This window comes from Apteryx mantelli, chromosome Z, assembly GCF_036417845.1.
Source record: "Apteryx mantelli isolate bAptMan1 chromosome Z, bAptMan1.hap1, whole genome shotgun sequence".
Taxonomy (NCBI): Eukaryota; Metazoa; Chordata; class Aves; order Apterygiformes; family Apterygidae; genus Apteryx; species Apteryx mantelli.
Window position 1 is genome coordinate 74,293,764 of NC_090020.1, and position 17,291 is coordinate 74,311,054.

Below are 17,291 nucleotides of genomic sequence, written 5' to 3' on the forward strand. Positions count from 1 at the left end.
AGGACCACATAACTCCTGGTGCAGCAAAGAGGTTCTCCTTCTGCAAGACATTTGCTGGACTCCTGAGAAATTATTTTGAATAACATGGCAGAGAAGGATTTCATCAGTTGGCATCTGCTGGCTTTATTTTTTCTTCCATTTTGCCTGTGTCAAGATGAATACATGGAGGTGAGCAGAAGATCTTATAAACCAGTGGCCAAAGTATTGCAGAGTCACCACCAGACTGGCCATAAAGGTTCCAGAAGCAGGGAAATATTGAAACAGCGGAGTCAACTTATAGAGTGGACTGTTGCTAATAGCACTTCTACAGACCAAAAAGTCCTGAGACCAGAGGTAGATGATGTAGAACTGACTACCTCAGATAGAGTCCAGGTACTCTGAATTAATCTTCTAAAGATAACTTTAAAGCTAATGAGATCTTTTTTTATAAGATTATTAGTGATATATTTATGAAATGAATTTTATTAAAGATGTTTACTGGTCTGTATCTTGCCGGGTTGCTTTATAGGATCTTTTAATGAACTGGTAGAACCAGCAGTGTTTTGGGACACTGTTACCAACATGCACAGCAGCCCTTTGTTTTGCTGAAACTATGATCCTATGCAATTGTGTATTGTGATATAGAGTCTCTTAATTATTTCAGAGTATTTCCTTTTTAATATATTACAGTTTTATATTCTATTAACTCACTTGGATGTGAAGGAAAATTATGGAATTTGCAGAGCTATTTGGAAGGATTCAAATAGCAGAGAATAAGTTTACTTGAAAATTATGTATAGAAAATATATTCTTTTGAGCTTGAGACAAACAATGAAATTCTCAGTAGTCCCAATTATTATTCTAAGGAATAGCTTGAAAAAACAGGCACTAATGTTGTATTTGAGATCCAAGTAGATTTAATAATAATATATATCAAATTGACTTTCAGTTTCAGTGGAAAAAACATTTGGAATGAAATGTTTTTTAACTTAGCTGTAGTGTCTCCTTTTTAAATTGGAGCTCTTTTTATGCTGTTTTCATGGCAATTTATATATTATCGTCATTAGCTCACAACAAACGGAAAATTGAATCATTTGATTATACATAAAATACTTCATTCAAAATTTAAAGGTAAATCTTTGAAGGACAGAAGATGAAGCTTTTTCTAACTTTAGGCAAAACAAAATTCTATTCAAGTAAAGTTTTTGTTGACTGGTATTTTTTTAAAAGCAACAATGTGAGTGTTTTGTTCCTATTTCTGAAACAAATGATTGAGCTCTGTATAGTTTGCCTTTTAGCATTTGCGTTTTACAACTTTTTCAGACCTAACCATGATATTCTGAGTTCCAAAAACCAGGGACATGCGGATGAGCATTGAATAATAACCTACTTCATGATAAACAGAGAGATTTGATTTTAGTACTGTGCTAGGCTTAAGGAACTGAAACACTTCCAAGTATTGGAATAGGTTTAACACACAACTACGTTCCCTATAGTTACATTTTACAATGCATTGCATTTTGGATTTCTTGGGCAGGAGTTATATGTTCCTCCAATCCACTCAGAAAAATAGGTATTTAACTGTAGGTACGTTAAATCTCACTTACAGTATATAAACAGTGTGAACAATCAGATATATAGCCCAATGAGCCAGCTAGTGTATGTTTGTGTGTGTTCCTCTTTACTGCATAGAGACTTGTGCAGCTGCATACTACAGACCCTGTAGTGGTGAAAGTTAAAGAAGATTCTCCTTGACTTCAATAAAATTTCAGATAATGCAGGATTTAATATAAAATGATGATTTTGTTAAGGGTCAAATTCTCCCTCAGACACAAAGTGCCACTGCAATCTTTCGGGGTGCCTGTGTCTCTCATCAGACAGTTTAGTACAATGTGTTTGGAGTTGTGACATTAAAACTGAGTCCAGCCAGCCTGAGTACAGCTGATGGCAGGTCATTTACCTGCCAGTATGGTCTCTAGGAAGCAATCTTTGCTGGGAAATGATGCCATTTTTGGCTTACTTAAATGAAATGGAGCATTAGCAGATGCACAACAGAGATAATCTATCACAGAGTGGCTGATGCAATAGGTATTTTCCATCTCGAGACTCCCTGGGTTTCCAGGCAGAGGGGGAGCAAAGGTGGCAGGGACATATTTTAAGTTATATCAAACCTCTCCCTTCTCCTTGAGCTATCTGAAAGCTGTTTGGCAACTGCAACAGCTGAAAACACCCAGGCTGTGTATGGAAAAGTTTCATCCCTAAAATCCCTACTTTCTTGATTATCTTAGCTCCGGCTAGAGAATTTTACCCTTTTGCTAACGTGTTTTAAACATCGTGTTCACTATCGTGCCAAAGACACAATAGCATTTTTCTTTGCTGCTTTGGGTAAAAGGCCAGTTTCCATGCTGCTGGTAACTTCTGAAAAATATAACATGCATTTCTCAAGCATGAGAACTCTTAACGAACGAGGAAAGCCAGACATGTTCCTCCTTCAAGTACCCCTCAGCCTATTGGCCTTTTGCCCTGAATTTTGGTGGTTTGTTTATTCCTTTGCAAGAGAAGGGGTATGGAGGACTTTGGTGCCCACAGAGACACGTTGATTCTCTTCCAGCACAGGAACCAAGAGCGGTGGATGCACATCGCTCTTTTTCTGTATTGTCTTAAGCAATATAAACAGAAACCCAGAAAATTAACCAGGAAGTGGAAAGAGGGCTGGTTCTCCAATTCTGATTGCATCACAAGTTTAAATTAAAGGAATTTTATAGGCCATCTGCTCCCTGGAACTGCCTCCTACCTGCTAAATCAAAGGAAGTTCAGCAAATATCCTTGGTGCCCTCATTTCTAGTTTTTTATCTGTATTAGGATGTGGCAGATGCATTTCGCAAGCTGCTAAATCATATTCCTGTTCTGGAGAGCAATGCCAAAGATTCATTGCGCAATAAAATTTATGTGCAAATTGCTGCATAGGACCCCTTTGGCAAGTAGGCTGCAATTAATCTTTATGTGCCATTTGAGTGTAATTTTATATTAGGCACAGATTTTTACTTTAAAGGTACTTTTCACAAAGTCCTCTGTTTTTAGAGATTAGAAAATCATATTGAATATTCATTGTTCTTGGCAGCTGATTGTGAACATTTTTTTCTCCTAGTCAAAGGATTAGTAAAGATAATAAGTCAATATTACTTCATGACTTGCATAAGTAGTTGTTTTGAAGTCAGCGGAACTGTTCTAATACAACCAAGCTGGCAGGACTTGGCCCCTTTCAGCTGTCAGAGAGATAATGTCAAATTAGTTATGACCAGTGTTAGCGTCTATTTTACGACATTGCTGGTTAGCTAATAAAGTTGTTCGGGATTTCAGAGCACTGGATAAGGAAACAAGTGTTACCTCTGCAGAGAGCCTTACACACTTGAGTAAGACTTCTTTTTGATACAGGAAATCCACTTTGCTGGACTCATGCTTTTCCTTACCCATAATCCACAATTCTAAGCACTTGGATATTTCTAGGCTGGTACTATCTATTCGCTCTTGACAGATGCTTCTGTAGTTGGCCTTCCCACTTACCATGAATATCAAGCACTGTCCAAAAAGTGCTGGAGATTTCCAGCTCAGCACAACATTGAACATTAGCATTCCACGGGGTGCAAAACGTTTGTGTAATTCCAGTCCTCGTGCATTTGGCTCCCCTTCAAAGATGGAAAACTAGCTGAAAGCAGGGCTACTTCTTATCTTATACTAGGAAAGCTTTGACCAGTATATCTGGAGATTGTCAGTGTTGTTCTTCCTAACAACTGGGAGAGATAAGACAGCAAAAAAGATACAGATGGGTCCTCCAGGAACAGACAGTCCAGCAGATAGATAGAACTCATTTTTTCTCATACAATATAGCTCTTATCTGGAGTGAAGGTAAAAAGCATAGGACTGACCAACAACCCATAATCCAAAGCCCTTCTGACCACTGGCAGTCGTTTATGTTTCCATACCTCTTTGAATATGAAGCCCACTTTCTGAGCTCTCCATCTGACCTTTTTCCCCATGGCAGCTCTGCCATCAGCGCTTCCAGCTGAACAGAGCATGTGTCTGATCCATTGGAGCCAATGCATAAAAGGTGTTTTTCTATATCCATAAACATAAATTCCTGAGCCTCTTGAAATTAATGACTTTTTGGGGGTGTGCTTGGCATCATTCAAAAGATGGGCAGTAAGCTTCAATGTTTCAGATCAAGCTAGCTGGTGGCCTCTAGGGTAGGAACACAGTGCAGCTATATGTTTATTTGGCTGTTCCAGCTCACCAGGGGCTCATTCGCTGCAGTTAAACCAGTAGGTCTGCATTAGGCAAGTAATTTGAGGGTGGTAAACAACAACAGGGGAAAGAAAGAAAAGGAAGACAAATAGGAGAATGATTAGAAAAAAAGTAGCAGTCAGATTGGTATGACTGTCTCCCTGCAGAATTTAAGCACTGCAGATTTGTACCTCAGGATAATAGCAAAGAATTGTAGGGAAAAAGCAACAAAGAAGGAAAAATGAGAAGGAGGTAGAAAAATTAAAAAAAAAAAAACAGGACCCCTACCTCAGCTGGCCCATTGAAAGCTTTGTAACTGCTAAATCCACATGGCAGCCTAGTTATAAAATCTAAGCAGAACTGAATGAGAATCCATTAGACTAAATACAGTAATCTGGGAAAGAAAAGCAGTGAAATAAAACTATTATCAAACTATTATTACAGTAGCTAAGCTGTGCATAATGAACTCACTAGTTTATTTATGTTGCTATATGTTTCATCATATAAACAGGTTTTCATAGTTACACACCCACAACTATAAATAATCAAATGTCCATAACACCATGTCTCATGGTCAGTTTGAGTTTTCTCTTCTACCTTGCCACTTTGGTAGATTCTCTTAACTTTAATAGCCTGCAAATATGCAAGTCTGGGGTCATTAGCAGGTATTTGCTGCATGGACAATTTTGTACATCTCCTCCTGTCAGTCCAACCCAGTTTTGTCCACGTTTAGCAGAAGACAGCTCATTGCTGAAGGCCAAAGGAAGGCCCTTGTTTCTTGCCACTCATTGCACTTAGGCTTGTTTGTCAACAAACTGTCTTTGCTGAAATCTGGGATCAGCGAAAAGCAGGACAGGAACCTAACTGATATATCCATTTAACTTTCATTACTCAGTATTATTTTATTTCCAAATCTCCCATTTTTTAACATGCCAGCTTTTTTTTTCTTTTTATGTTCATATAGCTCTTAGAACACTTGAAGAGCTTTTTCCTTAAATCTTCCAAAAATAACATCTTTAGGGGAACCCAAGTATGGGAGATTTCAGTCCAGATAAGAAGAGTTTTGAAAACTTACCCAAATATATAAACTGAGAATATATAATGAGGACCCTGTAACCAACATGCATATGATTGATGCATTCCATGAATGAGTTATTTAAAACCTACTTTTGTGCACTTAGCCCCCACAAACGGGACCACAGAATCCAGACTGCAGTACCTGCTGCCGTGGCGATTTTGGAGTTCGACTCTACCAAGGGCCCCCAGGACCTCCCGGGCCCCCTGGGATGCCAGGTAAAGATGTTTAATTGATTTTTGATCAGTCTACTTACAGGCTATAAATTCAGGATATTCTATGAGAATAGTCTGAACATCAGAATTTGGGGAGAGATTTGGAAACAGGTTTTTCTCTAATTTCAGAGAAGAGAGGGGTTTTCAGGTAGACTCTAAAGTCTACGCCAGTGAAAAACGATTTGTTAATAAAATTCAGCTTTCAGAAATTCATGCTGAAAGTAGTCTTTTTGCATTTCTAGGCCAAATTGTTCTCTCTTCTTAAAGCTGCATGAAGCTTCCATTAAAGTTGGGAGAACTTGTTTGCTCAGGTTGATTATTGCTTTCACCATTGAATATCCAGCAATGCTAAATTGTGCTGCATTTAGGAGCTTTTTTATCTAATGTACCAGAAGCCAAATTTTTACAGAGACACACATGCTCTATTCTCTCATGGAAATTTCTTCTTTCTATTCTTTCTTGTTGTCTTCCATAATATAAAATAATTTATTTATTAAAAATGCACACAGGATAACAGGATACATAAGAAAAGAGTATAATTTGATCTAGTAATTGATATGGAAAAAGATGAACCTGCAGAAGGGAAAAAGATAATTGTACATTGGTGTAAGTTTGATATGGTGGTTACCTTCATGAAATGATCATTTCTAAAGCAGACATGTAAAGTAAATGAACATGTCACTGACTGACAGATTTGTCTCATCTTCCTAACTTTTCCTCTTCTATTACTACAGTAAAAATACTATTTAATTATCCTTCTGTCTCACAAATTTACTTACAGTTAACAGAGGTAACAGATAACCATACACAAAAAATTGAAGCAGTCTTTCCTTAAGGTGACTTTAGATACTATGAGGGAAACATTTTCCAGTAATGGGTACATCTGACTTACTGTTCTAAATGAAGCGTTTAAAGAATTAGCTTCAGATTGCAAAAATACTGAAATAAATTGTTACTCTGACATGTTTTGATATTAGGCATAATTAGGTATTAGGCATATTGGGCATTAGCCTGCTATGAGCTGGAATTTATTTCATGCATCAATCCTTTATAAGAATTGTATTGATCATTACAGATGTAGGAAAAATGTAATAGTGAGGCCTCTTGTGCTGAAATATTGCTTTACGTATTAATAAAGAGTTGGCTTCTTAGAAGTGGGACAAGATTTTGTGTTATGCCCATACTTTCAGGGCTGCCAGTCAGTACACTGCTATGGCCACGGCCATATCTGGGCACAGCACAGACTCAGCCTTGCCCTTCCCTCATGTGAGGACGTAACTCGGTCACACTCTCATGCTGCCAAAAGACACCACAAACGCTTGCTCCACAGCATCCTTCTGCAGCCGGGAATTTCTCTGTCTCCTTCATCTGCTGCATTTTGTATCGTTACACACCTAAGGGAAATGACAACAGCTGCAGTTCTCTTGATTGATTCAAATATTGCTTGCACGCTTCTGTTCTAAACAGAGAAGTGGTTCTTGATTTATATGAAGGATCATTCTTTTGATTTTTAAAGGCTGTTGATTTCTCCATTCAAACAAAAATTCGCTTATTTACACCTACCATTTAGCTTCCTTGTTTGATGTCAATTTTTTTCTCAATACCAGAACTTTGAAGAATCACTTACTCATTAGACTTGACCTCAGACAATACCGTTCTTTTTGTAAATTCACAATCAGAGTAACTAATCACTTTGCATCAAAGAACAAGCAGAGCTGCAAAGAATCTATTTCAATTCAGGTAGAATTAGATCAATGATTACATTAACTAATACCCTTAGTAATTAATTTAAGGTCAGGATCTTGCTTCAGGTAAGCATAATAATTACTCAGTTATTCTAGCCAGCTTTAAAATTTTGTCAGTTGCAGATGTTTGCTCAGTAATTTCCTCAGTAAACACCAGGAAGTAAGTAATACTGCAGATGCAGAAATACCTTTTTACAATGACCCCTTTTATATGAAACCACTTCAGAAAAGCTTCATTATAGGACTTTTGTCTTTCTTTAAGTCTAGGAATGACCAATCAACCCCTTCGAGGTAACCTGCACCCTGAGAATGCAGACCCTCAAATGTCTTTTAACTAGTTAAGGTTACTGCCATTTTCCATTTGCAAGATGTATTTTAAAGACAGCAAAATGTTCCTCCAAATTATCCTATGAAAGCAACAGGAAACAAGATTTTATGCACAAGGAAAAGCAGAAGTGCCCACACGGACTATCTGGTATGTCCCACCGGGCAGTGGCCTTTGCTTTCTCTGAGCCTTGCATCTGCTGAGGTTTCTTCCTGCACAACAGCCTGGTCCTACAGTTACCAGCATGGGGACCTGAAACATCTGCAGTTTGTACAGCAATGCCAAGGTCACATGAGGGTTAACTCTCGAACACAATTGCATCTCCTTTTGGAAGCTTGCTCATCAAAATCTTAACCTTCAGCTTAACCACACAGCTTGTCCATTGGCAGCTCAGTATGGGTCTTATGACACTGAAAAGCGCATGTGTTGTGAACTGGTGGGAAAGGACCCCATCACAGGTATCTGTTAGAATACATTATATGAAGTTCTTTAAGTCAAACAGAAAGTTCTGTTTCTTTTAAGGAAATCATGGAAACAATGGAAATAATGGAGCAACGGGCCAGGAAGGAGCCAAAGGTGAGAAAGGAGACAAAGGAGATATGGGACCAAGGGGAGAGCGTGGCCATCATGGACCCAAAGGCGAGAAGGGTTACCCTGGGATTCCCCCGGAGCTGCAGGTACAAAATCTCTGGCTCGTGCTGTCTGCAGCAGTGCTCGGGTTATGGAGTTTTCTCTGAAAAGCTGTGCCTGATTACTGTAGAATACTTGTGAAGCAAATCCGTCTGTAACTGAATACAGTATAGTGACATATACAGCACTTGTCAGGACTGAGAAATGTGCTCTGCCAGATCTTCCTGGAAAAGAAAGACAGCAGGACTTAGCCTTTCTTCAGAGTAAGAATCCAGCTGTGAAATGAGCAGGAAGAAGCACACACCATTCCCTTTTAGGGCAGAAAGCCAGTACCTGGATCATTAAAGAAAAGTAAAAGGGACCATCATATTCTCATTAAGCTGTATCGCATATATAACTCTGTACTTCCTAGGGCATGCGAGAAGAGTAAAGGCATCACTCATCACTCAGGCGCACACTTTTGAGGTCTGCCAGGCCCTATGAGATTTGCAGCAGCATATATATCCAAATCCTCAAAGTATTGGGTCAAAACTTTTGAGCGAAGCCCAGAGTCTTTAGGTTTTGAAAAATGTCCCACAGCAGCTATCTGTGTTTTTAAATATCTCAGCACCTTAAAAATGTTGCTCTGAACTACATGGGTTATTTCCATACAGCTGCTGTGAGGGAGAAGCAGGTAGGTTCTGCCTGTGATCGAGCTATTCAAAAGCCAGGTGAGCATGATAACATGGGTCCAGACCTGAGCTGTCAACTCTGCTAAGAGGTGGGGTGTATTTGTTTGGGCTCACCACTGTGTTAACATAATTGCATAGCTTTTGGATTAGACCTTCTTCATCTCTTCAGAAAAGGCATGAAAATTAATAGTGAAGTCACCGGTAAACCAGCCTGTGTGCAATGTGGGAAAATTGCTTTGGATTTCTTGGCATTGTGTATATTTGAATACGCAGCCCTAGGTTGCATGGAGATGGGATAATTGCACAGAATAAATTTCAGCCTGAAAATAGTTTCCAAAATTAATGGACTTTTGTGATAAAGCAGAATTATTTTAGCATTCTTAAAGAATTAACTAGGGTTAGTGTTATAGCTGAATATCTTGAAAGACATATTTGTTGTAATTACATTCAACATAGATACTTCTGCAATTTTAAAATGAGCTATCAAGTATTTTTCCTAACAATAAGTTAGTGGCATTGATTTAATTAAATACTGAATAATGAAAGCTGATGAAAAACAAAGGCTCATACTGCAATACTTGCTTTAAAGTAAAATTCTTTCACTATATTTAACAGATGTGCTTAAAAATTCTTCACACAGTAAAGCATATAATTTCTTGTCAACATCACGCTTCAGAATTTTAGAGAGGGGACAGGGAGAGGAGAAAACACTTTTGAATACAACACCATTAAGTACAGCATTATTTTGAAAGACATCTGTATCCATGTTGATCTGCTACTTCAAAATGGGACATAGTTGAGAAAAGACACCTTTTTCAGCTCTTCTGGTGAGCCCAAGAAAAGTAGTTTGGGGTCAAAGAGAATGTGAAATGGAATCTAGACAAAAAGTAATAAAATCCATCAAGCTGCCATTGCAGCTGCTTTGCTTTAACATGTGATGAACTTTGATGTGATCATGGCTGAGAAGCAAGAAGTTAAGACTTTGCTGTTATGGTAAATGCATCCATGCAGGGATAAAGAAAATATGCCTAGTCTTTCAGCTCACATCTGGTGCTCCTCAAATTTCTGAGCAGATAGCTTATGATTTTCAGTGTTTGATCTGAACTTGCATTTTATTTTGCCTGTTTCAGTTTCATTCTCATTTGGACCTGAAATCAAAAGAAGGTGTGGTTTTTTTTCTTTTTAATTCCTATGTAGCTGAAATCTCATGAAAAATGTCACTTTTGTGAGGAGCAGTAACAACTGTAACTGAGCACTTTTCATCTAAGAAGTGGAGAGGCAGAAATAAAATGTTTGTCAAGTCCCTTCACGGCCTTCTGGCACCCAGGTGCAGTGACTCTGGTTGTGTCACCTCCGCTGACAGTCAGCTGGGGGACCATAGCCTCGCAGATCAGATGATAACCCCTTTTCCTGCCTAGGTGGATGGTTTTGCACTGCTTCCTATGAAACATTTTCCACAGCTGATACATCTCACTGCAAGAAGGTTAATATGAAGTTCTAGCACAGTTTTCACTTTCTTAGTTGCCTCTTTTGATCCCCGCTGCCCTCTGTCTTGACTGAGGAATACAGAGCACCTGGTAAGAGAGAAAAAGCTTTGATTGCTGAATCCCAGTCACTTTACTTCTAGGACACCTCTAATAAAAATGCTTCATGCATCTCTGAAGGTAGTTAGCAAGAAATACTAATGTTTATGGATTTTATCATGCACGATTTATTTCACATTTTCAGTTAAAAGCAATATCCAGCTTAAATGCACTGGGGAACATATAAAAACTAATTAAATTATTTTTATGCAAAACACCGTACGTTTCAATATCATTTTTCTATTGCATCATTCTAGAGAGAATTTAAGGTAAATAAAATCCCAAACTAAGGTCCTGACCTGCAAACACTTGCCCATACACTTACTTTTACAGTCATGAATAGCCCAATTGAACATAAGGAAGCTAGTCCTCTTCCAATTTCATTCAATGGGAGTTTTGTTACTGGAGTTTAATGGCCTTGGATCAGGCCCTAGAAGAACATCTCTGTCAGGAAAATAAACAGACCACAAATACGAGACGAAATTCTGTAGCTGATTCCTCTATATTTGCACATTTCATGAATAACTGACTAAATAAGAACTGCATTTGTGTAGGTTGCATTCATGGCTTCCATGGCTACTCACTTCAGTAACCAGAACAGTGGCATCATCTTCAGTAGTGTCGAAACCAATGTTGGGAATTTCTTTGATGTCATGACTGGTAGATTTGGAGCTCCAGTGAACGGTAAGTGTTTGCAAAACAAAATAATGCAATTCTGGGAGCTATGGGGAGAAGCATGGCCAATAGCAATGAGAAAATACTGGTGCCTTTGCACAAGGCATTGATGAGGCTCATGAGAATAGTCTGTATAGCTCTTGCCTTTAGGAAAAGTGAGACTGGAAATGCAGCAAGCCAGCAGAAGGCTCACCAGTGGGATTAGTGCTGGCCCCAAGGCAGGAGGAGGATGCATGGCCAGCACTGGGGAGAGAGCAGGACTGCCTGCATTGAGACCTTAAGCGTTTCTGCTGCCATGATGAGAGAGCCATGGTATCACATCACAGTGGCAGCTTTGCAGTTGTCTCCTCCTACCTCCTGTCACTCCTGTTGTCCCTGCTCTCCCTTGCACCATGAGCTGGGCCAGATGTGGCTAGAAATGAGGCATTACAGGTTTTTCCTGAGTCATTTTTCATCTGTGTCAGTCCCCCAGCTCACACAGCTGTGGTGTAGGAGGAGCAATGGGGGATGGATGGCCACATGCCTAACCAAAAATATGTCTAAGCAAAGCCAAAGACCACCTTCCTTCACTTGGCCTTTTTCAGCCTTCCATTAATTTATTCCCTGCTGTGAAAATGACATTAGCATAAATGAAAGTCAGGCCTCCAAGCTTGCTGTAGCCCTTGTCTTATGGACAATTAGGAGCATGTGTGATTTTCCTCACAGATGCCTCCCTTTGAAGGTTTGAGGTTAATGTATATGTGGGTGTTAAACTTTCACCCATAATGATTTAATGACTTTGATACAAAATCTAAGCTCACAACACTCAGACGATTCCAGGGTTAATGCTACAGACCTCACTGCTGAGGATCCAGAAGTTTGTCCTCCTTCCTGTGGAGTTTCGTAGACCTCGTGACACATAACATGGTTGTACTGATGGCATTGATAGGGCCTTTCGAAGAGCTGAAAAGGGTGAGGGCAAGGGATGGCCTGTGCAAGGGCAGAGAGCAAAGGCTATATTTGCACTGCGCAGGACACAGTGTGGCAGGTGTGCTGCAGCGGGTGCTGCTACAAGGCTGGTGCCCTGTCTGACCTGGGACGGCCTGTGGGGCTGCCCTGGAGACTGCCCTTCTGGGAATGGGCAGGAGTGGGAAAGCAGGGAGGAAAAGCTGGAAGAGGAGTCACTAGGCTCAGTCTTCAGGAAACTTCCATTTCGGAGAGAAGGAAGGGATGGGTGACCCTGCATGCGCTCAGGGGCTGTCATTTCTCTGGAACGGGATGTGGCTGAACCCTTGCCATATGCAGAATAAAAATGAGTCAGATTTTGGCACACTGTAAGCTGAAGCGAAATACCCACCAACAACCGGAAGGCAAATTTGGCCTTGGCTGTTAGGTTTTCTAAGCAAGAAGCACTAGTCTGTAGCATGACTACCTCACTCTATGAAGCAAACACGTTATAAATTTTAAACCTTTTCAGGAGTGTACTTCTTCACCTTCAATATGATGAAACATGAAGATGTGGAGGAAGTGTATGTGTACCTGATGCATAATGGCAATACTGTTTTCAGCTTATATAGGTAAGTTGAGAGCCAAGCCATTTTCACTGCAGAAGATGCATTTGTACAGATGTGGTTTCTTTCTCACATCGCAAGAAATGTGAAATTGCTCCTTTTTTGAAGGAATGCACTAGGGTGAAATAAACAACAAAGAAATAGCATTGTATTTTGCCCCACTCAAGTTGCAGATTTGGATCATACCTGCCACAGAACCTGTGCCTAAAATTTAGTCTTGATCAGAAGTTCCTTAAAGTTTGGGAAAGCACTGCAAATCAGGGTTGGAGTCCTATGGTAACATGCTGTTATTCTGTTAAAACATGTCTTCATCTTCATTTGGCCTATAAGGGAAAGGGAGTAATGAAGAGTTCAGCAACTAATAACAGTCTTATTAAAGATTAGAGGAAAGCAGGTTACTTTAAAAGGGGGCATTTAAACTGCAATAGTAAGGAGTGAGTAACTGCAGGAGTCAGAAGCAAAGGTGCTCCATTTACTGGCTTTATCATTAACATATCTTAAATAATCTTTTTTTTTTTTTTTAACTCTTTGGGTTACTTGGAGAATAATCAGGAACAGGATACACTTCTAGCCTAGCAACTTCTGTAAGAACCAGGTCAAGAGCTTGTTGCCAGATTAATACCTGGAAAAAAAAGTATCTTTATTATTATCTATTTAATACCAACAACAGACCTGATGCCAAAATCAAGCTTTTCTCTTGAGCCTTAATAAACAGATACAAAAGTTTAGACTCATCACACTGGATTTTAGGCACTTAAAAGATAGCAGCTTCATTTAAGTTGTCTAGGCTTCTTCAACAGCCAGTAACAGACATCTCCAAAGGGTATTTCATTCCCCCTACGATCTTGCAAAATAAAAAGTACCCAGCTGTTTTTCCTGAAGCATTAATGTCAGAAAAGACAACAAGTGGAAGAAAGGAAACCAACACACACGCAAAGTCAGCAGGTTAGCCCACATTGGACAGATCTAAGTTCAAGCAAAGGGCCTTAGGCTGGAGTGAACTCTGTCCACTGGCAGCAGGGAGTGCAGGCACTCAGCTTACATAAGACTCCTGACCTGTGGGCATGTAAAATTAGCTGGAATGAATCCAAGTGAAAAAGAGCATAATGAGAAATCCAGAGTGTTGTGAAGAATAAGCAGAGTTTCATTCTAAACAATAAATTTGTTCTGTTGTTCTGAATAAAACCTGAGTAAGTTAAACTTCAGGAATTTCAGAAAGGAATGAAATGATGCACTTACTTAAATAAGGTGCAAATTTGACTAGCAGATCAAATGCACAAGGATGCCAAAATTTTCAAGCAAAGCAAGTAAAAAGTGTTAGTGAGCCTTGGAGGGAAGTTTTGCTCAGGAAAACAATGTGCTTTCTTGGATTTTTTTTTCAAGTTATTTGCTTGATCATTGTCAATAAAGAAAGAGCTGAGTTGTTGTAAAATATTCATCCTTAGCTATGAATCAAAAGGGAAAGCAGACACTTCAGGAAACAGTGCGGTGCTAAAACTTGCCAAGGGAGATGAAGTCTGGCTGCGAATGGGAAATGGAGCCCTCCATGGGGACCATCAACGCTTCTCCACCTTTGCTGGCTTTCTTCTTTTTGAAACGAAGTAAAAAAAGAAACAAGCAGAGAGATATTCATCTGAGGAAGCTTCTTTTTTGAGCTGGTATTTTTCTCTGGACTATGGAATAGCATTATGGCAAGAAAGATCAAGAAGGCTTGTTTTGATGCAGTGCGTTGCTATTTGTGTATCAGAGATGAGCTGAATACATTGGGTAGCTGCCACAATTACAGATTTGCAGAAGATATATTGTCATCTAGGTTGCATCTAATGAACCATTAAATGTTGCTATTGTTCTCTTCACCAAAGCAACTGAAAAACAAAGGCAAAGGAGTTTAAAATGATTTAGAGAGCAGTTTGCGCAGTTAAGTCAATTTTGTCTGTAAATATACTTAAGTATATGTCAGGAACTGAACAATGGATTCATGGTTTTTTGTTTATTTGGTTCTTTTTACATGTTCATTTAAGCTTGCATCATGGAAACAGGCCTGAATGAGATATAAGTAAGCTCAGCTGAGAGCAGATTTAGAGGAAGACGTTTTTACTGGCCTAGAAAGAACTTTACAAACAGGAGAAAAAATGTGAAAATAAAGATGTCAAGAATTCAGGTTTATTGTATTGCCATCTCAAACCTCCGAAAGTGCATTTGGTGTCATTTTTTGTAGATTTTTAGTATATATTTTTTCTCTCTCTCTCTCAAAAAAAAAAAAAAAGAAATAGTAATTCTAGCATTAGTAGCAGCTTAAAGCTAAGGTAATTTAGCCTGCAGGGTGCATGGGTCAGACAGGGGAACCATAATGTTTGTTCCTAGCCTTCAGATTTTTGAAACCTGATGCAGTTGAATGCAGGGTGTCAAGGCAGAGCCATAGATGCTGGAGAGGTTGGGAATTTGCTGGCAGCACACGCAGACAGAGAAACACATGCTTTGTGGGGTTTGGAGCTCTTTTAGAAGGCTATACATTGTTATACTGCATATTTACCTAACAGTGAAGTTGCTGATACAGTTTGCCTACCAGCCTGCTAAGAGCCAGTATTTCAGGAAAAGATATTGCAGCCTGGCAAAGCCATCGCTAATCCCGTTCAATATTTAATTGGTTAAAGGAAACATTGGCTAGCTTAGAAGTTCTGCTCACAGTAAACTGGACCATTCTTTAGCATTAATATTTGCCCACCAATTTTTCAAAGTTTGGATACCTGAAATCCTATCTTGCTATTTTTTATTTAAGAATGAACCTATCAGCACCAAACAGGCTTCAGAAATATTGAGGTTTGATTGTGTGTATCCTCTGCATATTCTGGCTCTCCACACAAAAACTAACAAAAGATAAATTACATTTTAACAGAGGTTTGCACCAGACATTCCGTGACATTAAAGTGTAACAAGCAGGTGAGGTTAGGACAAGTGTACATTCTGTTCAAAATTTATTTGAACCTATTTTATATAGGATAAAGTTACCATTACCAGTACAATAGAGTAAAAGAATCAAAATCTGCCCTAAGAATTTCTATGTCCTTGTAAATGTTCTTAGTTTATGTAAACAACATCTTGTGATGAAAAATGCATGCTGATACTTGATGGTTATGATTTGTGATTTTTTTAGTTTTATACATCAACCACTGAAAATATTAATTTTAATGAACTATCTTCTGATGACTTTATTTTCTCTTTATGAATTTGGGGCACGTTTGCACCATACAGACTTTCAAAACCTGAGACCATGTTATTTCAATAAGCATTTTAGTGACATTTTGGCATGCCGTCAAACTAAAAGCCACCCGCCCGGTAATCAGATAATGTTATTCTTTTGGAATAAGTGCACAAAGCCTATGTGATATACAGTATAATGAGCTAACTTTCACAGTAAGAAAAATCTTGAAAAAATTATTTCTTGTTGTGTTAGGAATGTTTGCTTACTGTGTAAAACATACATTTACCCAATAAAGTTTAATATTTGTAAAACTATAATGATTTGTTCACATCTATATTTACTATAACATATCTGAGATCAGCCAAGGACCTTTACTATTTGGACACTGGGAGGATATATCCTTAACACATTTCCTAAGCATTCATTTCGCTACTGAACTGGAGAAAACCATTACTGAGGGTCAACAACATATTTATTTTTTATATACATATACATACACACACACACACACACACACGTATATATATTTAAATTTAAATCTCTAATGCCTCCATTGGGGCTTCATTTTCCTTTATGGTATGGCCACTTTAACTCATTCTGACCAGAATAAAGCACTTACAGACTGGTCACATATGATACATACAGTCATTTTAAGGTCCTTTACATTTTCTCTGGAAATGACCATGATATAAAAGAACGTCACGTTTTGCCATTCTCATTTTATGTTGTCTTCACAAGTTTTGTACACCTTGCCCTGCTAAGACAGGGTAGAAGACAACTGAGCATCAGCCTGAAAGTTTCTGACAAACCACGGTTTGGTCTCAGTTCCAAGGTTAAAACTAAGAGGTTTTTACATCAAGGCTCAATCTCACGTGAAATCTCTGTGATATTTTCTCTGTAAAGTTACTGCACGCAATCTCTGCTGACTGTTGTGATACCTTACAAATAAACTGTTAACTTGGATATTAATTTTGAAGGTCCTTCAAAATATAGCTGTTGATGTAAAAATCTCTGTATTCCTGTCCCTCAAAATTATTTTTTTATATTCAGTACATCAGATGGAAGGCATATTTGTTCTCAGAAATGTTTATGAATAATAGTCATCTTTGCATTGTTGTCCATAATTGAAAGCTATTTCTTTAGCCGATGCTAAAAAGAATATGTTCTCTTTTCAAAGACTCTTGTTCTCCACTTTGAAATAGGTGATATCTTGTATGGTTTATGTGTCGAGGTCCCTGTTTTCTACCACTGGATCGATAAAATCCAGCTCTTTGATTCTGCCATGGAGACTGCAAAGGTGACAGTGGAAGAGGCTCCATAATGTGCACCTGCATTTGAATTGGTGCATGGCAAGGTCCAT

General features: G+C 38.8%; 1 protein-coding gene across 1 annotated transcript; it reads left to right on the forward strand.

Moving 5' to 3' along the window:
- The first annotated feature begins 84 nt into the window (after window positions 1–84).
- C1QTNF3 (C1q and TNF related 3) lies at window positions 85–14,567 on the forward strand. The gene is made up of 6 exons (XM_013961021.2): window positions 85–372; window positions 5,442–5,553; window positions 8,143–8,297; window positions 11,059–11,188; window positions 12,636–12,735; window positions 14,175–14,567. The coding sequence occupies exons 1-6, from the start codon at window positions 85–87 to the stop codon at window positions 14,332–14,334; spliced, it is 945 nt and encodes a 314-aa protein (XP_013816475.1). The 3' UTR covers window positions 14,335–14,567.
- Window positions 14,568–17,291: the final 2,724 nt, after the last annotated feature.